This window comes from Elephantulus edwardii, unplaced genomic scaffold (genome assembly GCF_000299155.1).
Source record: "Elephantulus edwardii isolate Elephantulus edwardi_28Jun2011 unplaced genomic scaffold, EleEdw1.0 scaffold00232, whole genome shotgun sequence".
NCBI classification, from domain to species: domain Eukaryota; kingdom Metazoa; phylum Chordata; class Mammalia; order Macroscelidea; family Macroscelididae; genus Elephantulus; species Elephantulus edwardii.
In genome coordinates, this window is record NW_006399982.1 from 306,607 (window position 1) to 331,982 (window position 25,376).

At 37.0% G+C, this 25,376-nt stretch overlaps 1 protein-coding gene across 3 annotated transcripts in view; it reads right to left on the minus strand.

Moving 5' to 3' along the window:
• Positions 1 to 25,376, minus strand: part of LOC102868470 (fibroblast growth factor 12-like) — an 858,601-nt gene that overhangs the window by 13,744 nt on the left and 819,481 nt on the right. For all 3 annotated transcript variants that reach the window (XM_006898494.1, XM_006898493.1, XM_006898492.1), the window contains one exon: positions 15,292 to 15,490. In XM_006898494.1, coding sequence (XP_006898556.1) covers positions 15,292 to 15,490 — 199 coding nt within the window. The remainder of the gene's footprint in view (positions 1 to 15,291; positions 15,491 to 25,376) is intronic.

A 25,376-nucleotide genomic window follows, 5' to 3' on the forward strand; every position in this document is an offset into this window, starting at 1 on the left:
TTATTGTGTGCTGTCGAATCGCCTGTGACCCATAGCAACCCTATGTACAACAGCTCTGAACCCAGACACACCACAATATATTGTGTCTACCAACAGTAAACCTGCTGCCACTGAAGTTATTTCAATTCCTGGTGATCTTTTATAATGTACTCAAACAAAATGATAGTAAATAAAGCACAGAGCTTGTGGAGATATAGAAAATATGATATTTAAATAAACATATGAAGAAGGTAGAGAAAAAATCTTTTCAGGGAAAACTTAGACTAAAATAGTATCTTAACTAAAATCACGGAAAAAATTTCAAGTTGCTATTCTAGGTAAAATAAGCTATTATAATAAGCCAGCTATAAGTTTTCCCTACTATCTGAAGGTAGAGGGTCCCTATGAAACTTTTCATGAGCCAAGCAAGAGGGAATGCAAACAAAAAAGAATTATCAGTAATAAATATGTTGTTGTTTTTGTTAAGTGCCTTCAAGTTGTAGACGACTCATAGCGACCCTATGAATGAAAGACCTGAACACTTGTATAACTTTCCTCCTTTCTCCACATTCATAGAGTTTCCGGAGGCAAGTCACTTTAGAAGTGGATGCCACTCCTGCTTCCAAGCTTGTTTTAATTGGGGAGCTCCACCAAACACTGTCCACCATTGGTAACCATTATCACATTTGACCCATCACTGTAAATGTTCAGCATCACAGAAACCACGAGTTACCTCTGTACAGCAATGCACCGACCAGTGCTATACCACTTAGAAGAATGTTTGATAAAAAAACAATTTAAACCAGGCCTGAGGGCCGCAGATTAAAATCACCTAACTTTGGCTTGGTAGCATCACTTTCTATCCACTAGGCCAACAGAGCTCTCTCTATGTTGTTGTTGTTGCTATTGTTGTTAAGTGCCATTGAGTCATAGACAACTCATAGTGACCCTATGATTGAAAGACCTGAACACTTGTATAACTTTCCTTGTTTATTCACGTTCATAGAGTTTTCAGAGTTAAACCATTTCAAAAGTGGATGCCAGCCCCACACTGCTGACCAAACGTATTTTTAAATAGGAGGCTGGATCACATCATCTCATACCCATAGTGAGTCAACGTCCCACCTTAATCCTCACCAGAACCAGTAAACAAGCCTCTGTAGAATCCAGCTGCTGCAGATGACTTCCAAACCGGATTCCAGCCCAAGTACTTAACATGGAAAAGATTTTTTTGAGACCCCCCCAGGTTGAAAACCCATCAAATCTTATCAAGTAACACATAAATCTAAAATAATGGTGTTTACAGACAGTTTAAAGCTACAGCAGCCTGATACTGAGGATACGTCCTGAGAAAAGAACTTGGCAATTCGATTCTTACTGTAAGCACATCCATTGTTACCTTTTAACAGTTTATATAAAACAAATGCTGAAAATTAGATTTATGTTCCACTTTTTGTCATTAAAGTTAAAATCCTTTTCAGGTTTCTTTCCATTAGTGAAAATGGGTCCTAGAGAAGGTCTTTAGTAAAAGCAAAGTGACATAAAGCAAATCTGGGAAAGCAGAGGATACCTGTGCCAGATTTTTGTTGTTATGTGCCATGCAGTCAACTGGGATGCACAGCGACTCTATTATGCACAATAGCTTTGAACTTTGCTAGATCATGAGCTTATTACTGACTCTAACACACTTATCTGTTTTACCCCAGTTACTGGGTCAATCCGTATCATCCAGAGTCTTCCTTTCCTGTGCTGTCCCTCCATTCTTCCAAGCATTATGGTTCTTTCCAAGAACTGGTCCCTTCTGGCAACATGCCAAAAATATATAAAACAGAGCTTCAAAATTCTTGTTTCCCAGGAGCAACTAGGTCTCTAGGACAGACCTGTTTGTTCTCTTGGCAGTCTATGGTATGTTCAATACACTTCTCGAACATACAACTCAAAGGCATCATCCTTAGCCATTGTCCAGCTCTCTGATGAATAGCAAGTAATGAAAAGACCATGGCCTGGATCAGGCCAGATAGATCTCATACATTACTGCTAAGTAGCCATAACTGTCATCACTATTGTAGCTAACAGTTATTGGGCACTTATTACACACATTTTTCATATGGTAACACGACCCTAAAATGTAAGCAACATTTTGTCTCCTTTTGTAGTCAAGGAAACTAAGGAAGTGGGGACTATTTGTTCTAAGTCATCAACAGATTCAAGAGAGACTCAGAACTCAAATTCATGTGTAATTAATTCCAGATGTGCTGCTTTTAGCTTACAACAACCAAGCTACTGACTATGACTGGAGGAAAACATAGTATAGTGATGACTGATTCGTCTCAAATTAAAAATGACCCCAAATCTCATGTGTGTAGTCAACACTACCGGGTGGAGTCCCAATGAAATTTCTCTAGCTAATTCTCACTCTTTCCCAGGTAACTATTCTACATCTTCTACATTAGTGGAGTTCAGTGCCCCTTACTTATTGGGTTCAGCTGGCCCTATATCACCACTACCACCAGCACCTGGACATTTATTAAAGATAGATTCCTGGACAGCCCAGAGATATTAAGTCAAATTCCGATGTTCTAACAAACTATCCAGGTAGTTATGATATCAACTAAGTATGTAGACTTAATTTTCACATACAAGCGTTTTTAGACACTAACATCTCTTTTTGTGATTCACTCCTGCAAAACTTAATACATTAAAACAAATGGGGAAACCCAATAAATGATAAAAAACCAAAAAGAATAGCTTTAAAGAAGAATAAAGAATTTTCATTCACATTCTCATACTCTCTCTCTCTCTCTCTCTCTCTCACACACACACACACACACACACACACACACACACACACACGCCCCTCTCTTTCTACATGTATTTGTGGTAGAGAAAGAAAAGAGAAAAGATAACAGTTCTGATTATGGTTTCATCTCTCCCTAGCTGTATGCATTTACCTAAATGACAAAATCCCTTTAAACTCCATTTCCTTGTGTTTAAAATGAGGATTATAAATCTTAAACTTCATTTCCCCAGGATTTTAGTAATTGCCAAATGTTACTTTGGGTAGAAAACTTTGCTGGAAATAACAATGTAGCATGCAAACAAAATATAAAGATATACAAAGAAATACTACTCACATGATGCAGCTGGATTCTTGACAGATGGTTTAAACATTAAAAGTAAATATATTTACCGGGAGAACTAGGTCTATCTTAGTGTCAATATTGCTCTATCATGGAAAGCTGGACAGCAATTACAGTTGTGCTGACAAATTCTGTTTTCCAAATGGAGACATCACGGCTTGTTCTTTATAAAACTAATAGTTCATACTCTCTAAAGACCCTCTCATCCTTAATCCGATTGCATCAAAGAAGGAAATATGACCAACTTTTATTACTAACCAATTTAATCACATTTTCTCTGGCCCTCTATAATTTCCAAGAAGCAGAAAGGTTAAATTGCTCTGTTAGTTAATGTTCCATTAAAGATGTTTAATTGTCTTAATAGCAGATCATGGAAGGGTGTGGGCAATTAACATGAAGTAATTTCACACCTTAATTAATGTCACATGGAATCCCTTTGGAACTGGAGGGTAATTTTATGCACTGGTTTGAAAGCAATGTATTACCAAAGGAAAGCACTCAGTGTGTTACAAAGATTTCTTATAAAGGGATGACAGACTTGTGAACAAAAACAGATCTGTGCCTCCATATAGAGAAAGAGCCAAGCCAACACTTCTGTGTATAAGAGAGAGAACTACAGAAGAAAACTACGTAAGATAGAGGTAGGAGGGGTTCATTAAAGACTAAATTCCAAAGCCAGAAAAAGTTGCTCTGATACGGTTACTATGGTTTGTGGGACAAAAATGTCAAGGCTGGCACAAATTGAAACTCAAAAGAGAGGGAGGAGGAGAGGTAGAGAGTGAAAAAGAAGGCAGGAAGAGAAGAAAAGCGAGACATACACAGCGCCATGCAGCCATCATCATTTGTTAAATTAAACCTAGAGACCCTTGAGGTGCTTTTTGCCTCCATCTTGCTTTGACTATTGTTGGCTCCAAACAAGGATTTTAAAAATTAAATGACATTGAAACAGATGAGGGAGAGAAACTATTTAAAAGGGATATATGATTGGGTATCATTGTCATGAGAGGAGTCCAGAATGAAGACTGCACAGTGGAGTGGACCTGGGGGGAGGGATTTAATCTTTATCTAATCTAGCCATAGGCAATAAATTACATTTATTCAAATTATGATGAATAAATGAGACTAAACCTAATTAAACAGAAGTTCACTCCTTTCTTATCAATATGATTAGGCTCCAAAGACCAGGTCTAACAATGAAAGAATTTTACTTTTCAAAGAGAAGAGTGAATTGTGGGGGAGAGGTGGGCAGGGAGAAAAGGGCAACAATGAATGACTGGAAACCCTAAGTCTCTGTAAACTTTCATTAAAATTAATTAAAAAAATCAAGCTATTAGGTTTCTGTTTCCAATTTTCTAAATAAAAATATCAAAACATATTTGCTGTGTCCTCCCAACTGGCACTATTCAGCATCACTCTAATTTGTTCTGCCCTGTGGTGATTCACTACCTAGTTATTATTTTCCTCCAAATTCAATTTTCAATGCTTTTAATCTCATATTCAATGCTATACTTTCACCAAATACATAACACAATGTCCACTTCTAAGCAGAAGTAACAGCATTTTTGCATTGATCTGACAAATTTTTCCTGATAAATGGAGCTTTCCTTATAATGTCTAATCTTCATATTGGTCCTAAAAAACAGGTGGAATGTATAACTGACTTCATCTTCAGAGATGATTGAGGATTAAGAGGTGAATTACTACCCCAAATCATGCACAAACTTTTATTTAGAAAGATCAGACATTTCCTTAACCTTGGTTAATTGATTTCTATTATGGTCTACTTTCAAAGTGGCCAATCTAGTATAAACCTCACAAACTCCATTCGGTTATGTAACACAGCACAGAAATATTAATTTTAGTAAGACAAGTTTGAATGTAGCAGATTTAACATATTTCATATTATGTATTAAACATATTTCATATTAGAAAGACTATATATTTAGTCCTTACTTATTTACTCTCTCATTAGTCCATGCTTCCTATTTATGGCAATTATAAAATATCAACTAAAAACAAAAACAACAACAGCAACAACAGCAACAACAAAACCCCCCAAAACAACAACAACAAAATAAACTGAAGATCTTGCATATTAATGGCATAAGTCTGATCACTAAAGTACAATGGAACAGTAACCCTGACTGTGACAGGTAGTATTGTACATCACGCTGGTTGACCCATGACTCTCCGTAGTTTGGCAGTTCTGAAATGATCACATTTACCAGTTATACAATGATGTAATAAGGCAGTTATGTAATGATGCAATTATTCTCCATTTTCACATGATGACCTGGTCTTTGGAGCCTAATCATATTGATAAGAAAGGAATGAACTTCTGTTTAATTAGGTTTAGTCTCATTTATTCATCATAATTCGAATCAATTTAATTTATTGCCTATGGCTAGATTAGATAAAGATTAAAGAAATACAATTCAATTTCAGAATGAGTTTCAAATCAATCATTGGGACACTTTCTGACTTCTAAAGATTCCTAGGTGTTACACAGGCTCAAAAGATCAGAATAGTTAAAGAGATTTCGTCAGAGAATTTGTGATTTTAAAAACTCTGGATGAACAGTTCTGATGCTGAAATTTAGGACAATCAACACTCTTGGCACCAGTAGTCTGCTGTTAGGGACCTCTCCAAAGTACTGAAGAGCAACGTTGTCTCTCTGGAGACTAAGGTGCATCTGATACAGGCCATAATCTTTGCAATCACTTGCTATGCATCAGAGAGTTGGACAATGACTAGGGAGGATAAAAGGAGAATTGATGCCTTTGAGCTGTGGTGCTGGAAAAGAGTACTGAATATACCATGGACTACTAGTTTCATCCTGGAGAGGGTTAAACCAGGCTACTCCTTGGAGGCAGTGTTTCTGATGCTTTGGACATGTTGCAGTGAGGGACCAGTCCTTTGAGAGGGATGTCATGCTTGGGAGGGTGGAGGGACAGTGCAGGAGAGGAAGACCCTCTATGAGGTGGACTGATTCAATGACTGGGGTAATGGGGGTTAAGTGTGTTGGCAACAGTGAGATTGACACAGGATATAGAGCAGAGTTTAGGGCTTTTGTACGTACTGCGACTTGATGGCACAACACAACAACTACAGCAACAATCTATGTTATAAAGCCTGTGCTTAAATCAGGTTTTGTTAGGTTACCCTTATGCCTGGGGAAAATGGATAACTTGTAGTATTTGTTTCTTATTTCTTGAGTTAGAAAATATATTGGTGGACATGAGTAAATGTTCTCTATTTTCTTTAAATTTTATAGTAATGGCTCTCAACTAATTTCATTTTAAAACATTTCTTTCTCTCTGTAAGTCAGCCAGTCCATAAAGCTTGGACCTTTGGAAAGGACACAATTTTCCTGGGAGAAGGAACTGGATCCTGAATATTCCACCACCTGCAGGAGCTGAGTAATGAGCTTCTTGGAGGAGGAAGGAGGAGAAAAGGAGGAGATGTGGATTTTGCCCTTTGTCAGAGAGTACAGGCTGTTCTATGTGATGCTACAATGGGAGGTCATCACCAAGACAATTTAAATCTGGAGGAATTACATGTCGGGAGTGTGAACAATGCTCTGAAAGGGCAAACTTGAGAATCATGAAGACTGCACTGTTGTCTTAAATTCCAGGGGAGGGGCTTCATGCAACTAGAGATTGGTACGTATTGTACATAGCAGTGGGTTTAAATATCAAGTCCATCCATCTGCCTCAATAGCTCTTCCTGCAACCCCTCATTAACACCTTCAATGTTCTAAACACAGGCAGGAGGGTAAAGAGTGAAGGATAGTAATTATCTTGTAATCAGTACAGGATGTAAAGATCTTTCAACTGGCAGAGCTTAATTCTGGGGATCCTGACATTAAAATTTTATCACCTGCAGGTCTTGGGGGGAAAAATCAGAGCAATGAAACAAAAATCAACAAAATAAAACTTGTGAAGCCATTTCTCCACAAGAGAGTAATTCCCTTCACAAACTGACAGGGGTGGGGACAGCATTTTCTGTCTGTAATACTGGACTCTTTTGGCGATAGCAGTAACAAGGGGCTAACCAGTGGCTAGTTGTCACCGAGTTGACTCTAATTCATAGTTTCCCTATACATATCAGAACAGAACTATTTTCCATAGGGTTTGTGAATGGTCACTTTATGGAAATGGATTGTCTATGTTTTATTCTGAGTGGAAGAAGTCTCCAACCTTTCAGTTACCAGTCCAACTGGTTGTTTCTAAAAACTTGTGGTGGACTAACAGAAGCACAAAAACTTCTTTGAACAAGAAAAACAATAAAACACTCAACACCTTTGACTAAAAGGGGAGTTGTGATAGGGTAGTCTGAAGAGAGGTGCAGTGCTAAGTACAACTTCATCAGGACCTCCACAGCAGAAAGACGGGGAATCTCCTCCCACGTGATTTACAGTCTCAGAAACCTGCTGGAGAATCAGTTATGGGTTGATTCCAACTTAACAGCAATGAATTGAATTTGATTAAAAGCAATATGGTGACTCTTATGAAGGCATCATTTCCTCTCTTTTATAAAAAGTGCTTGTTCTGTTCTTTAAGGAGTCCTGGTGACATAACAGAGTAAGATTGGGCTGCTAACAAAACAGCTGGCTGTTCTAACCTCCAGCCAATATGAGAAAAAGCTGAGGATTTTATCCAATTAAGACTTACAGTGTCAAAAATCTAGTAAAGGGTCATCATGAGTTGGATTTGACTATATTGACTGTGAGTTCATGTTAGTTTATACTTTTTATAGTGTGTAAAATATTACAAAAATTATTTTATTATTAGTAATATATTTTAAGCCTTTTAGAATTGATTGGAAAAGAAATAATGTCATGTTTAAAATAAAACTAATTTTTATTATGCCTTTTACTCAAAAGTGTATTCTTAACTCTCTATTCACTTTGAACATAGCATGCTCATAGTAGTTTATGCTGAGCCTCTAACAATATGAATTTTCCTAACCCTACCTGTGGGCTAGGAGCCTCTTGTTTTAGCAAACCAAGGCCTAGTGAGCTAGTCTGGGTTTTTGTTGCTTGTTTGTTGTTTTTTTTTGTTGTGGAATTTTTTTTTAAATCCATTTTGGGCTGAATTGTTAGTTGATTGGAAGCAGGAGTGGGATCCACTTCCTAAAAAAATGCTTCCAGCAACTCTATGAACTTTGATAACTGTTGACAGTTTTAGAAAGGCTCAGGCCTTTTGTTCATAGGGTCGCTATGAGTCACGTTTGACTCGAAGGCAATCAACAACAACATCTGTTCCATATACGTCTCAGTCATTAGATGGTTTGAAAATAACTCAAAGTCAGTTTGTATCAGGATATATAACATTTCTTTCTTTTTTTGCTGCTTTGAGTATGGCAATTCATTTAGTCTTCTATCTGATCTTTTACCAATATACAATTACTAAGTTATCGCTTAGTATTTCTGTCTCAAATTTTGTATAGTTTAGGACTGGTTTACTACTCAAGTTGTTTTATATTATAAAACTTTTACATTGCAACTATTCTTTTGTAATATTTTCAGGTCATATTGAAGGACAGTGTAAATGTTAAGTCCATAAGCACCACTAGGGGTATATAGATTATAATCACAATTCCATGTTGATTATCTAGCCCTGGGATCGTGGTCAGGTTATTTGATTACTTCAAATAATTTTTATCTTATGGTAGCTCAGTGGTAAGAAACTGTGCTGCAATTCCAAAGGCATATGGTTCAAATCCACCAGCTGCTCCAAAAAGGAAGGATGGATCATTTCCTCCTGTGCTATTAACTGCCTGTGAAAACTTGATGGAGGGTCAACTATGGTTTGGTTCTGACTCAACGGTATACAACAAGAACATCTATAAAATGAGGACAATAACATGGGGGTGTTATAAAATTTAATTGATGTAATGAATGAAATGTGTCTAGTAAAATGTGTATACATTAATGTATGCAATGTGTCTAGCAAAATGCATGTAATACATATATAATTTGCTTGGCAAAGTGGTAAGTTGATAAACTCTATGTAGAATTAATAAGACAGACTGGTAAGAATATTGGTAACACGAGTAATTTTGGGATCCTGGAAAGAAACGAGTCCTCATTACAAAAGAGACTAACCTCCAATACAACCCATAGCCACCCTATGAAAAACGTATCTCAACCCTATCCTGTCCTGTACCATCCTCACACTTCCTGACACATTATAGCCCATTGTGGCAATCACTGTGCCAATCCAACTGGTTGAAGGTCTTCCTCTCCTTTGCAGACCCTCTATCTTTCCAAGAATCATGCCTCTTTCCAAGGAATAGCTTTTCCTAACAACATGCGTGAAGTACGTGAGGCAAAGTCTCATGATCTTTGCCTCCAAAGAGCACTCTAGCCGCACCCTCTCCAAGACATATTCATCTATAGCTGAGGTGAATAATGACGATCTGAGCCCACAGGGAGTTGTGCTTCTCACCCAAAGACCATACGTCTATGACAGTATGAATCCAGCAACTTTATAGGAGAAAGACAGGGAATCTCCTCCAAGCATTAACAATTTTAGAATTCTGCTGGAGGGTCAACTCTTAGTTAGTTTCAACTCAACAGCAGTAAGTTTAAAAGAGGTTTTGGTGCCTTAATGATATAAAATATAATTGCGAGGAGAGTAATTGAGTAACTATTGACATTTTTTTTAGTATTACCAATATACAGATAAGGAATAAGAGAACTGGACAATTGTGTATTGAGTCATATAAATATTAACGCATGAAAGTATTCATAGACATGAAAAAACTTTTATTTATAAGGGGTAAGTATACCCTAGATTGAAAAGTTGCAATTCAGAGAGATTTTATGAGCAATTAAGATATATTGATGAGCAAGTAAGAGATAGTTCTTAAACTCTTATGCTACATTGTTAATGTTATGTGCCATGGAGTTGACTACAACTCACAATGACCCTAGAAGCAACAACAGATCTCAACACTGTATCAGCCTCATAATCTCTGACAAGCGTGAGTCCACTGTTACAGCCACTTAAGGATCTTCCTCTCTTCCTATGATTCTTTCTCTTTCCAAGCATGCTGTCTTTTTCCAAGGGCTAGCCCCTCTTGACAGCATGCTCAAAGTATGTGACATGGTGTCTTACCATCCTTGTCTCTAAGGGGAAACCTGATTACACTTCCTCCAAGATGATTTGGCAATCCATGGGATATTAAGTATTCTTAGCCATAACCACTATTCAAAGGCATCAATCCCACGGTGAAATCTATGAACTTTCTTACACCATTGCAAATCTCACCAGTCTTCTCAGAGGTTAAGCACTTGATCTCTAGAGCCAGTTAACTTTGAATTATCAAATCACTTAATGTTTCTGTGCTTTCTTTTGAATAGGGCTTTAATTAAAATATGCCTAGCAGGATGGGAGTAAAAATGAAAAGCAGTAGTGGAAATATGTTTACAACAGTACCTGTACAAAATAAGCATTTATAGAGCTGTAGCTAATACTGTTTAGAGATAATACCTCTCTAAGATAAAAAGCAAAGGCATTTACAAAGAACAAAAAAGCTTTTAGTCTGAAACCAATTAGGCTTTTGTGTTCATCTTTGGAAGGTATTTTCATCATATTCTACATATTTTATACTGAATTCTCTCTCCCCCAAAATCAAAGAGACTAGGGACCTTCACTGATTTAGTTTGAGACTACTCTCCCCTACATTCCAAAACCCCAATAAAACATCACTTCAAGGCTTAACTTAATAACAAGCAAAACAACCAGCAAGTATCAATCTGTAAATCAGAGGAATTCTATTAAGATGGATAGAGGAATCAAAGGCTGTTAGTTGTCCCAAACATTCTTTGAAAATTCTCCCTAAATAATTACACATTAATTTAGATATGAAAGTCCCTGGGTGGCACACACATCTAGCATTGTTATGTAAGAAAGACCTGCGAATCTGCTTCTTTAAGATTATGACCTTTACAAGCCCTAGAGAGTAAAGTTTTACTCTGCCACAGAATGGTTTGCCATGAGTCAGACTCAACTCCAAGGCCATGGGTTTGGTTGGGACTTATTTGGCATGCCAAACAAATAATTTACGTTAACTCAGACTTTTTTTTTGTGCCTTTGAGTACTGTGTTTTCAATGTCTGTCACCTTTCAGTATTTCAGTATTGACAGGTATTTTCTTCAAGGTGCCTGCAGGTGGATTCAAACTAAATACAGTTAGCAGTCAAACATTGCTCCACCTAGGCAATGTCTTGGTTGCTATGCTGCTAAAAGCTGGACAATGAGTAAGGGTGACAAGATAAGAATGACTGGCCTTGAACTGTGGAACTGGATTTAGATTACTTATTATTCCTTGGACTGCCAGAAGAACAAACATATATGTCATGGATAAGGTGCAGCCACAGTGCTCCTTGAGGGCAAAATTATAAAGCCTCATCTCACATATTTTGGGCATATTCCTTATAAAAGGACATCATGGTTAGAAAGGTAGAGAGTCAGTGAAAGAGAGGAAGACCCTTAACCAAGTAGATTGGCAAAGAGACTATAACAATGGGCTTGAGTGTGTAAGAGATTGTGAGGATGGCACAGGATAGGACATGGTTCGGATCTGTTGTTCTAAGAGTCACTATGAGCTATATTTGACTCAACGGGACCTAAAACCAAAAACGACATATAGTCTTTTTGGGATTTTTGCCAATTGGAAATAAAGACATTTCTTATTCTTCCCTGAGCTATATGGTTAGGTTATGGGAAGCCAACTATAAAATAATTATATGGCAGCTACTGGGGACTATCCTGAAGAGAAAACTTGAGATATAGGATTTGTCTTTATCTTCTTCAACCCTTCCTCTGGTCTGTGACTGGAGGACAGATGCTGGCTTAGGCCATGAGAGAGGGGAGACATCCAAGGTCATTCATACAACTGTGCAGTCCTCACAGGTTATGACAACATCACAGAGAGGAGCTCTAACAACCGGACAGAGCCAAGGTCTCTAAGAACTAGAAGCTTTAAGACCAGCCCCAGGATAATAGGTATCTAGATGTGTGAAAGAATAAAATCTTGTTTGATTAATCTGCCTTTGATTTGGGTTTTGAGTTACATACAGGCTAATCTAATTTAACTTATATAGCTAAGAATATAGTTTGCACATTCCACGTGTATTCCAGAATACAGAAGAAAGCATAAAATTAAGGCAGCTTTGGAACCAGGAACATGAGGATTGCCTATATTTCTCTTGGAAATGTCTGTATTTTCATCCAAACCCGAGAGGAAACTTGACTAAAATGTAGATAAAACATATTGCCACTGAATTGGACCCAACTCATAGCTGACTCTTTAGTGGGCTTCCAAAGCTTTAAATTACACAAGAAAAGATTATCTCTCTTTTATCCTAAGAGCTACTAGTAGATTTGAACCAACAGAAAGCTGTGGCATTTGGGTAATACAACTCCCTAAGGACTATGTCTCCAGAGTTCCCTAAAGGGTAAACAGTAGTTATGATAATGAGAGTAGGCTATGCGTGTTTATATTTTTTCAGTTGTATAAAGTGCAATTTAAATGTTCTAAAAACTCTTAAAATGAGGCAATGTTACTGTTACAGTAAAAAAAGTAAGTAAACTCAAATAGACAAAATGGATGTAATGGTTAAAATTACATTTAAAACAAATTTTTTTTTGCTTTAGGTGTCAACATATTTTTTTTTAACTGGAAATACCTACTTCATAGTACCCTCTGCATAGCCTTGCAAAGCCTGCTTGTCTGCTTTGATGTCCATCTTATGGAGAATGTCTCTCTGCCTGCTCACTTCTCACCTCTCATCTCAAATTGTCTAGCCTCATCTTGAAAGCACAGTTATATATCAGATTTCTTCTTTTTGTTGGAATTAAAAGCTCTTTACTAAATCTCACTATCATTTTCTGTAATGTGAACAGTGTGCATTTTATAGTTTATATTAGTGCTGTTAGAGTTAATCTGCTAACCCCGATCAGTTTTGAACTCTGTCAGTTCAAAACCACTATCAGTAGCTCCAGTAGGAGAAAGATGGCCAATTTCCTTGAGCGTGATTGACAGCAACAGTAGCCAAATGGAAAGTTACCTAAGTCTGTTCTGACTTGACAGCAATGAATTGAGAAACAAATTTAAATATGCAAGTATAGTATATGTATCTCAGGAGCATATTTTTATACTTTGTACTTATGTATCTTTATACTTATGCATTCAATAATTTGAGAATTTATGTCTCTCCTTACCTGTTTGACAGCTAGTTATTGAATATCTCTCTATTACAGGCCAAGTCTTATATGAGATCCAGGGAGACATGAGGAAAAAGGAAACATGCTCTCTTCATGCAAACAGTGAATTAAGAGGAGACTGTGGCTAATAAGCAAATGTCTTACAAGGTGAAAATTACTATGAGGGAGTTGTATACAATGACATGGTGACACAATGATTAATTCTACTTAAAGAATACTAGGGAGGCACTCATAGAAGTGTTGACTCTTAAATTAATTTTTTACAAAGATTAATAGGCATTTTCCAGGGAGGTGAGTGGATGTAAGTGGTGGGAGGGATGGTGATGGAAAGGAAAAACAACATGAGGCCCTAAGAGGAGAAAGCCTGTGGCAGGAAAGTTCAATTCTGTGGGACTAACATCATAGGATGTAGGAGAGGGGACTGCAGAGGGATGTTTTTGTTGTTGTCAGGTGCTATCTAGTTGTCTGGGATGCATACTGACCCTCTGACAGTGAATCTGATGCTTGTCCTATTCTGTGCCATCCTCACCATCTCTGACACACTCAAGGTCCTTGTAGTCACAATGTCAATCCTGAACGTCAAAACCACATGTCATACTTTGAAAAGAACAGAAATGTAATAAGTGTGTTCTGATGGTTGTGGTTATATGGGTTATGTGACAAACTGAGCCTCCCTGGCTGGTGTCCTGACCATATCTTGTGGAAGCCTGGTTAACTCATACAAGTGCTTGTTTTCTCATCTTACACAGGAAAGTGAACTTTGTTTCAAATGACTATATTTTACTTGTTAGAAGAAAAGAATTTATGTTGGTAAATTCTTGAGCTCCTATTTATATCTTAATCTAAACTAAAAATCTCAAGTTGTTATTGTTGTTGTTGTTGTTATGTAGCTGATGTTAGATGGATCTTAGCTGAAAGCAGAGAATACCAGAGGAATGTCTATCTGTGTTTCATTGACTATGCAAAGGCATTTGACTGTGTGGAGAAGAAGAAAAATCTCAAGTACATTCAGTAAATAGAGTCATCCCAATGGTATATTCTTATCTTAGCTAAGGAAGTTTTGAGGAAAACATCCTGGTTGCCAAATACAGATTTCTTTGGCATAATCTTATTTATTCCATTGAAATAAGTAAATAATGCATTAGGTCACCAAGGGAAGCAGAGGCTTTCAACTAAGAATGATAGAATTTAATTCTGTAAATATTTATTGATCACAGAAAATACCATCCTATTTTATTTCCTTATAGTACTACAAAGAAAACTGATAAAAGTATGTTGTTAGGTTAGTTCACAAAAGTGAAGATATTGGGATGTAAAATCTACCTATCAAAGCAAGATAGTAATATTATTCTCATTAATATAGACTGAGAAATTAAATGATTGGGTTCACCAAAGAAATTACAACCCAAGTAGCTATTTTTTTTTCATTTTTAGTAATTTCTAGCCTCTGGATTCAAACATGTTTTGTTATTTTAAGTGCCAACAGAGCTCTGTGGTTTAGCTGTAGGAATTTTGCTGCCAATGAAAAGGTACATAGTTCAAATCCACCAGTCACTTCTTGGGAGAACGGTAGCTATTCTCTTCCCTTGTGATTTATGGCCTCTGAAAACCTGCTGAAGGGCAACAGCTATGGGTCTGTTTAACCCAATGACAAATAACAACAACAAAGTGTCAAGAAAAAAGAGGGTTTTCTGATAGTTGGGTACAAATAAGTATCAAATATTCTACTTTTTTTTGTTTTTTGTTTTACTGATAACAGAATTATGAGGAAAGAATCTTTACTTGAATCTTGACCTTAAATTGGTTCAATGGGTCATAGATAGGAGCAGGAACAAGTCTTCCAGGTAAACCCTACTCATTAAAAGAGAAGAGGTCAAGTGCTATTCACATGCAGGTCAAATTTTAAAAGGAGAGAAAAACCCATTAATTCCATACCTTCAATAGGTTTTGGTACAAAATGTGATGAAGGCTTGGTTTTCTTCACTCTGTTCCCCTTCATAATTTGACCTTCTTTATTGAGTCCCAGAAACCACGCTCGTCCTGATTCTTGCTGACGGTACAGTGTGGAAGAATAGATCACATAGTAGTTTTCAAACACAGATTCCTTAAATTTGCATTCTGGAGTGAAAACATCCTGCAGAAAAAGAGAAGATACAATAAAGAGAAAGTTTTTTTTTTTAAAATGAATCAGCAAAATCTCAAGTCCAATGGCCTGAAATATACGTCCTCTGTTAAGAACAAATGAGAAAAACTGCACATAAGCTCTCCTAGCATTTAGTTAGACAGACTCATTGTACAAAATCAACAATTAAAATGTTCTTTTAAATCAACTTGTACAGAACACAACTGCTCAAGCTTCAGTCACAAGTGAGTCAATATCATCCAAAACAGACTGTATTTTAGAATCTATAGATGATCTAACCTCTGAATTTCATATAATATTTTGTAAGTTTTAGTGGTGGTCATGGCTTATATTTGTAGCCTTTAGCACATAAATGGAGGAGCCACGTTGATGCCAGGGTTAAGATCTCAGTTGCTAACAAAAAATTAACAGTCCAACCCATCCAGGTGCTTTGTAGGAAAAATGTCCTGAAGGTCAGCTTCTGTTAAGATTGCTGTAGTGTGCTGTAGAGACAGAACAGATGCATAGCTGACCCTCGAGTGGATTATCAGAGGCAGAAAATCACGTGGAATCAACCACCCATAACTTATCTTCCAGTAGGTTTTCAGAGGCAGCAAATCACTTGGGAGGAGTGACTGCCCATCCTTCTCCTGTGGAAAAATTGGTGGGTCACCATTTGTTTGTCAATGGAGATGAATTTCTCCATTGCTGTGATGCTGAATAGGTTGTACTGGAGCTTCCATTAAGGGGTCTCTGGTGGCTCAGTGAGTAAGGAGTTGTGCTGCCAGACCAAGGAAAGCGGTTCAAATATACTAGTTGCTACATTGGATAAAGATGGGCAGTCTTCTCTCATGTGATTTACAGCTTCAGAAAACCCAATAGAGGGTCAGCTATGTATTGGTTCCAACTCAACAGCACATAACAGTAGAAAGAAAAGCCTGGTCAGTTACTTCCAAAAGATGTCGATAAAAACCCTGTGGGGCTCACCACAATCCGATTCCATGAATTGGAGGCCAAGTTTACGGCAAGTAACCACAACAAAGTTGCTAGGTAAAATTCCCACACTAATCTTATGACTTCACTGAGAACAAACTTCCTAAGGGTTGCCACTGGTTTGAAATAGTTCCAAAAGTATGGACTAAAACTGACACTGAGAAAATAAGAATAGGAATAGAAAAGTAACTGTAGACAATAAAATAATAAGGACAAAGTATTATCAGTATTATTATTATTATTAATAAAAATATTATTTTCTAAGGTAAACTTTGTTTCCAAGTTAAATTTAATTGGCAAAAGAATCAGGAAACAAATGACAATGAACTACTACTTTATACTTAACACAGTCCTATTAAAGTATAATATTAAATGTTGACAAGGATGCAGAGAAATGCATTATCTTCATACACTGCAGGTGGGAATGTAAAATGGTTATGTTATCTTGACATCCATGGGGTCAAGGTTATATTGTTAAAAATTACTTTCCTAGCCATTGTCTTTGATATATTTTCAGGCAGATTGGTTAGTCTCACCATCATATTAGGTTTAAACTTAGTGGTTTCAGCAGCAGAAATTAGGAATCTCAACATCAACAAGGAAGAGGAAACAGTATGCATCGTTCAGGGCCAGATATGCTGTCTGTGCCTGATAGACCCCGATCTACACAGAGTAACAGCAGCCTCAGCAGAAAACTAGAGGTTGACAAGAGTCAGAGTTGACTTGGGATTGCTGCCTACAGAACCAGAGCCAAAAACTTTCACCCAAGCTTGCTGGAGTACTAAGGAAAAAGAAAATAAATGGCAGGACTAGAAGAATTTTGTAATACCAATCTAATTAATGAGGCTGAAAGACAAATGTCCTGGCACCACACATGAGACGCTTTAGAGACTAATGGATTGTATCCTGCTACCAACCTGAATCATAATTCCCTAGTAAACTCCAGAACTGTGGTTACGTAAAGTCTGTGTAGTCACTGCAACTGATTTCAGACCCAATCAAGCAGTAAGATTGGTGTCGGAATGAATAGAAGTAGATGCAGAAGCACGGGAGACCATGCCTGACTTTTTAGGTTAGTTTTATACTGTGGATGTTGTTAATAAGGACGTCAAACTTGACTATCCTCATAGTACCTACGCTCATTTTATAACACCAATTTCGCAGTTCCTCAGACAATTAAATGTATAGTTATTAAATGATCCAGCAATTCTATTCTTCATTATGTGACCATAAGAACTGACAACATAAGTGCACATATATACACACATAAGATGTATATTCAAATTCCCATTGTAGCATTATTCATAATGAGCAACCAATCCAAATGTGTATTCACTGATGCACAAAAATCCCAACAATATGATATACTACTACTCAGAAATAAAAATAATTATCAATACATGCTAAACCATGGATATTCCATAAAAACACTGTTCTAAGTAAAAGAAACCAGACACTAAATGCCACTTGGCCAATGATTCCCTTTATATGAAATATCTACAACAGAGAAATTAATAAAGACAGAAAGTAGATTAGTAGTTACCAAGAGCTAGTGGGATATATAAATGGGAACAAATTGCTATTAGGTCCAGGGTTTCTCTTGAAGGTGAAAAAAAAATCTCTCAGTTAAAGGGTATTAATGGTTATATAACTTTTCAAATATACTTAAAAACACTGAATTATACACCTTAAAAAGTAGATATTTGGATTATCCCACTCTGCAGACCTTAGAAGACAAAAGGTTTCAGAAAAGGGACCTGAAACCAGGAAAGAGGCTCACTCTCAGAGGCAGCAGGTTGTGGTGCTGTGGAGTGAGGGGCCTGCAATGCCCTGGGAGGCGAAACAGCTCCAGGTGGGATACCTGGCTGCCAAGAGGACATCACAGACCAACAGGACAAGAGACTTCAGGAGAGGGGCTGCAATTAGAGGAAAGAATAAATCCCAGAGTTAGCACATTGAAATGATAGGGTGGGAACTTCCTGTCCTCCTGTCACACTCTTGGACAGAAACGGTTCCAGCTTGGGAACCTGATGATCCCACTCTGTAGACCTAAGAAGAACATATACTTCAGGAGAGAGGGATGGAACCAGAAGAAATACTAACTTCCAGTGTCAGTAAGTGTGGTGCTGGAGAGTGAGGGGCCTGAAATTCCCCAGGAGGAAAACTGCTCCAGATGGAATATCTGGTTGCTGTGAAGCCAGCCCACAGACCAAAGATGACAAAAGAATTTCAGTAAAGGGGTTACAATCAGCAAGAGACTCACTACCAGAGCCAGCATATTGAAGTGTGAGGGAGGGAGATCCCTGCTACCTTCCTCTGAAGAAACTATCCCAGGTCAGGTACCTGGTATTGCCACTCTGCACATCAGAGAGTAAAACAAACAAACAAAGAAACAAACACACAAAAACATTCAGGATCCTGGAATACAATAAGGTGAGATTCCTGCAGAGTGGCAATGCAGACCAGAGAGGATCTGAAAAATTTTAGGAAACACAAACTTTCTCACTCCACAGGCCCAGAAAGGATTTCCAATAGAGCAAGTTGCCCAAACTCATAGACAAACACTTTAAGCCTGTGGCTAATTGACAATCATAAACTGTCAACAACCTACACAGATACAATAGAAATGGCCTACCACAGACCAAGAAAAAAAAATTTCACATAATGTCAAGAAAGCAGCAAGCAGCTTCAAACAAAATAAGTCTTTTCCTATGAAAGCAGAACATACTGCAGAACTAATATATATCAATATATTGATGTGGAGTTATATGAAAAGTTACAGAATAAGGTGGAAATGCTAGAAAAAACGAATTGAAGCTATAAATAAATACTTCCGAGAGACAGAGCCAGAAGAAATATGTTGACATAGAGAAATATGAAAAACTAAAGAAATTACAAAAGATGGAATTGAAACTATAGTAAAGAGGTACAAGAACTTAAAGCAAGCATCACAAGACAGGGTACAGCCAACACAATACTGAAAATAACAGAAATGCATGAAAACACAATCTAGAATACCAAGACTGAGATGGTAGAAGTTTCCAACATGCTGGGAGGACAAAAAAGCAGGACAGAAGATACAGAACAAAGACTCAGTGAGCTGTTAGAAAGAACCTCAATGAGAATATACAAGAATGAAAACAAAAAAAAAAACAACACAACAAAAAGATAGGAAACAGAAGGAAAATGAAGAAAACATAAGAATCATAATAATGGTAGGAGACTTTTTCTAAAAAAGAAAAAGGTAGAAGGCTTTAACATACTATTCTCATCAAAGGATAGATAAACTGGAAAGAAACTTAACAAAGATGCAGAAGATATAAACTATACAATCAGCCAACTCAAGCTATGGATGTATTCAGGATATTGAACTCAACTAAAAGTCAAATTACTTTCTTCTCATGTGCACATAGTACATTCTCCAGAACTGATCATATATTAGAATACTAAGCAAGCTTCAACAAACAAAAAATATCAAAATATTACAAAGTTTCATTTAAGGCCACAATGTCATAAAACTAGAAATTAATGACAAGAGCATAAAGCTTATAAAACCACCAATGTGGAAGCTAAAAAACACTGTGCTAGAACACAATTGGGTTATAGAAGAAATCAAAAAGTTCCTAGAAACAACTGAAAATGAAAATTATACCAAAACCTCTGTGACAGAGGTAAGGAAGTCCTCAGGGGACAGTTCATAGCAATAAGCAAAGACATAAAAATGAAAGAAAGCAGACAAATTAATGACTTAACTTAGCAACTCCATCAAACAGAAAAAGAACAGCCATCTAACCCCACAGTCAACAAAAGAAAGGAACGGCATAGAAAACAGAAAAACAACTGAAACCATCAACAAGACCAGGAGCTTGTTCTTCAAAAAGGTCAATAAAATAGACAAACCACTGGTAAACTTAACCAAATAAAAGAAAGAGAAGACACAGATAACTTGAATGAGAAATGATAAAGGTAGTATATCATAACAGAACATGGTGAAATGAAACTGACATTACTGGAATATTATGAAAAGCTATATTCCAATAAATATGAGAAATTTTCCTATTTTAAATAGGAAACATATAAATTTCTTTCACTCAGGTAAATAACATGGACAAATGTAGACACTTAAACAGACCCATCACAAAAGAGGAAATTGAGCAAAAGATTTAACCCCAAAAACAGTCCTACCTACATGACTTGATGGCCATCTGAATTATTCCAAACATTCAGAGAAAAGATATTACCAATTCTTCTTAAGTTATTTTAAAAAAATAGGAAAAAAAGGAACATTCTCAAAATCATTCCATGAATCAAGCATAATCCTAATACCAAAACTAGGCAAAGAAATGATCAGAAAAGAAAACCATAGACCAATAGCACAGATGCAAACATACTTAACAAAATCCTGGCCAATAGAATCCAACAGTACATTAAAAAAAAAAGAAAAAAGTCATCATGACCAAGTGGAATTCATAACAGGTATGCAAGGATGGTCCAAGTTAAGAAAAATAATAAATGCAATTAATCACATTAACAAAGCCAGGAACAGGACCACATGATCCTAGTAATTGATGCAGAAAAGGCCTTTGACAAATCCAACATCCCTTCCTGATTAAAACACACAGTAAACAAGAGAAGGGAATTTCTTCAACACAATGAAAACATATAAACAAAACATCATTCATAACGGAGAAAGACTAAAGACACTTGTGAACAGGTACTAGACAAGAATTCCCATTTTTACCACTCTTATTCAATATTGTATTGGAAGTACTTGCTAGGACAATATAACCTGAGAAGGAAGTAAGAGGCATCCAGATTGGCAAGAGGTGGTAAAACTGTTGCTATACGCAGACAATATGACAGGATACACTGAAAACCCAAGGACTCAACAAAAAACTTGTTAGACTTATTAGACCAACTTAATGAGTGGCAGGATATAAGATCAATATACAACAGTCAATGAGATTCCCCTACAGTAACAAAGAAAACACAGTTAAGGAAACTAAGACAGTAATTACAGTTAGGACAGTCAACCACAAACAAGATACTTGGGAGTAATCCTTACTAGATACATAAAAGATCATTATAAAGAAAACTACAAAACACTACTGTGAGAAACAATGTGTAAAGCACGACTCATAGAGATTTTATGAACAAAAGGCCTGAAGCCCCTGTACAACTATCAACAATTATCAAAGTTCATAGAGTTTCTGGAAGCAAGTTGTTTATAAAGTGGATACAAATTTTATATGCAAACCAGTATAATATTAAAATAAATATAAAAGAAAAATGTGACATCTATGGTATATAAATGTCAATTAAAAAAGCAAACAGTTCAGAAAAGTAGGGGATGATTGTATACTTCTTGCCCAGCAGCCCAGAAACTAAGTGATGGTCCTGTGTGATGGAGAATAGACTTTTCTATGACCCTATCTCAATATTATCACCAGAACAAGAATTCACACATTGCCAAGGAGAGGAATTAAATTGATTGATATCTGGCTTTATTAGAAGATTTTATATTGTAGGTTTTCTTTCTAGGACTAAGTTAAAAAGTTTAGAAAATACAAATATTAATATAGGTTTTATTAAAACTCTTTGAAAATTTGATTCTAGTTCTAGCTGAGCAATAATTAACTTACTATTATATTTAAATGCTAAGAAACTTTCAAAATCCAAGCATGGAATTCTATATAAAAGATTTCAGACTCTACTATAGAAGCTTTCAGAGATCTCTCCAAAGTGCTAAGGCCAATGATGTCAGTCTAGAGACTAAGGTGCACCTGATTCAAGCAATGGTCTTCACAATTATTTGCTTATCATCTGAGAGCTAGGCAACGGCTAAAACTGACAGAAGAATAGAGGCCTTTGAGCTGTGGTGCTGGAAAAGAGTACTAAACATACCATAGATCACCAAGAGAATAAATAGGACTTTTTTGGAGAGGGTGAAATCAAGCTGCTTCTTGGAAGCACAGATTTTGAAGCACTCTGTTTTGTGTACTTTGGGTACATGGCTGGGGGACAAGTCCTTGAAGAGGGACAACATGCTTGGAAGTGTGGAGGGAAAGTGTAGGAGAGTAAGACCCTGGGTAAGATGAATTGTCACAGTAACTGAGGTAATGGAGCTAGGTGTGTAGGAGATAGTGAGATAAGCTAGGTCAAGTTTCAGAGCTATTGTACAAAGAGTTGCTATGAGTAGTAGAGGACTTGACACATAACAACAGCAACAACACAGAAGCTAGGCAAACTGAATGGCACCAGTTACTATGTATTAATATATGCAGAAAAATATATGTTTCACAGAAGACAGCTAATAGCATAGTGATCAATCACTTGCCTGCTAATGGAGAGGTAGTTTGAACCTACCGGCTACACCATAAAATGAAGATGTTGCAGTCTGCTTTGTAAACTCCACAGGGAAGTTCTACCCTGTCTTATAGGATTGTTAAGAGTTACAATGAATTTGAGATAGAATTTCACAGAATCACGGAAGTCTGGATACAAGAGTAAGTGTGTTGGTTCCCTTTGGTGCTTTTAGTTAATATAATAAATGAATCCCATGATAGTTAAGTAAGTGTACCAAGTGTCATAGGAAGTTATGGGTGGGTGCAGAGTACTAGACTCTTGGCTCTTCAGTACTTCTTCCAATGTCACACATTGCTTTTCCTGTTTAGCCAAGCTGGATTGAGATGTCAAACTGTTGAAGCAAGCTTTAGTCCTTATCATTGATCAGCATACAGAAAACAAAAATAGTTGCCATCAAGTTGCTTCTGACTCATGATGACCCCTCTAGTGAGAGCAGAATAGCTCCACTGGGGTTTCTGTTCATTTTATCCAAGAGTTGTGAGGTTTATAGGGGAAATATAATTCAAGATTAGGAATGATTCAAGATACACTCTTCAGTAAGGACAGCTTCTCAGGTTTATCTGCAATCAAACTTCTCTTTGGTCTTTGGACAGGCCAATCTCTCTGGTGCTTGGATATGTACACGCAGATTTTTTAGCATCACCATTAAGTGTCCTGGGAGCTTGGTGGTTTAGCAGTAAGGAGTTGCACTGCCAATCCAAAGGCACGTGGTAAAATCTATCGGTTGCTCTGTGGGAGAAAGATGAGTAATCTTCTCCAGCGGAATTTACTGCCTCTGAAAACCTGCTGGAAGGTCAGCTGTAAGTCAGTTTGATTTGATGGTAAACAACAACAACAACAACAACAACAACAACAACAGTGTTTGGTGGTCTCTCACTGCACCAGTAAACTCCAGCTTAGAATACTCAGTTTTCTCCCTTTATGGATTGAGTTTTCAGAGGTTGTGGTTTTCTGCAAGTAGATTTCCAGGGTTTTCTTTCAAATGTAAATGGCCAATATTTCAGTTAGTAGCTGAGAGCTTAATATTTTGTACCACCCAAAGATTTCTAAGAACAAAACTTCTATTCTTGGGTTGACTGCAACGAATAACAAATATGTAAGAGAGGGCAGAACTGCTCCTTAGTGTTTCCAAGGCTGTAAATCTTCATGGAAGCAGAGTGCCTCATCTTTTTCCCCAACAGTGACTGGTGGGCTTGACTTGATAAACTTTCAGTAATTAGATGAGTTCTTAACCACTATGCCTTCAAGATGCATTAAAACAGCAGCAGTGAAGGGAGCTCTGGTGGCCTAGTGGCAAGAAGCTGCACTGCAATACCAGAGGCACAAAGTTCAAATCCGCCAGATACTCTGCTGGAGAAGGAGGGGCAATCTCCTCCTGTACCAGTCACACCCTATTTGACTGTACACACACAAAATATATACAATAAATTAAAAAAAACAAAACAGCACCAGTGGCATATAGTTCTAGACTGCCTTCTATGTATGAAGAGAACTAGCACACTTGCCCCATAAATACTGAATGTTTATGTTTCTGTTTAATCTTGAAATTGCTTAAACACCCCCTTCCCTCATATGAACGACAACCTGAGTATATGGGGCAGGGGCAAAAGTCCAAATAGGAATCCTCTTGGATTGCTGAGTTAGTAAACTGAATGACCCCTAAACCAGCATCTGGATCCCAATTACAAGTGAAAAGGCAAGCAGACTATCCACACTGTTATGACAAAGAATTATGCAAAGAACCAGAATTCAAAAAATGAGGCAATAATTGCTTCCTGGCTAAACAAGACTGCAGAGAAAGAAGAATAGTAAGAGGTCAGTGCAGACACTTCTGTGGGGCACAGGCAGTCTTCCTTGGAAGTAGTAAGGGGAACCTTAAGGGCACTGAGCCAGTGTGGAAACTCATTTTAACTGCAACCTTCCACTGTGTATGTGATTTCAATTTCAATATATAGAGCTCTGCTTCAAAAATTTTCATCATGTATTTGCTACCATCATTCATTTGGGGTTAAAAAAAGAATTAAGAAATCAGACTCCTAGACTGAGAGTAAAGAAAATCAGAGTTTTATTTCCAGCTCTATGCATGTCTGTGGAATTTTAGGTGTTAATCAAATCTGTTTGAATTTGACAATCTTGAACTATAAATTGAAAAGTTCATAGATAATAAGATAGCAGATATGAAAATATGTCACAAAATTTAACTCCAACTTATTATTATTATTCTTGTTTACCTTTTATAGCAAGAAAAATTCTATACAAACATACAACAAAAATTTAATACCATACTTTACCACATTCTCCATCTGTTTCAAGATGAAGAATCCAATGCTATAGTTTCAGTCTGTCCTTCATAAATTTTTACTCCTGTCACTAAAACAACTTATTCACACACATGGAAACATATTCATCTAAAGCTTTTGGCAAAGATTTGGGTGATCACATATACACAGAAGTGGTGTGAGGTTATTAAAAAAGTGTGCTCAAAATGACAGTAAATCTAATGTAAGAAGGCAGGTTTGGAGCCAAAGGTGATAAAATG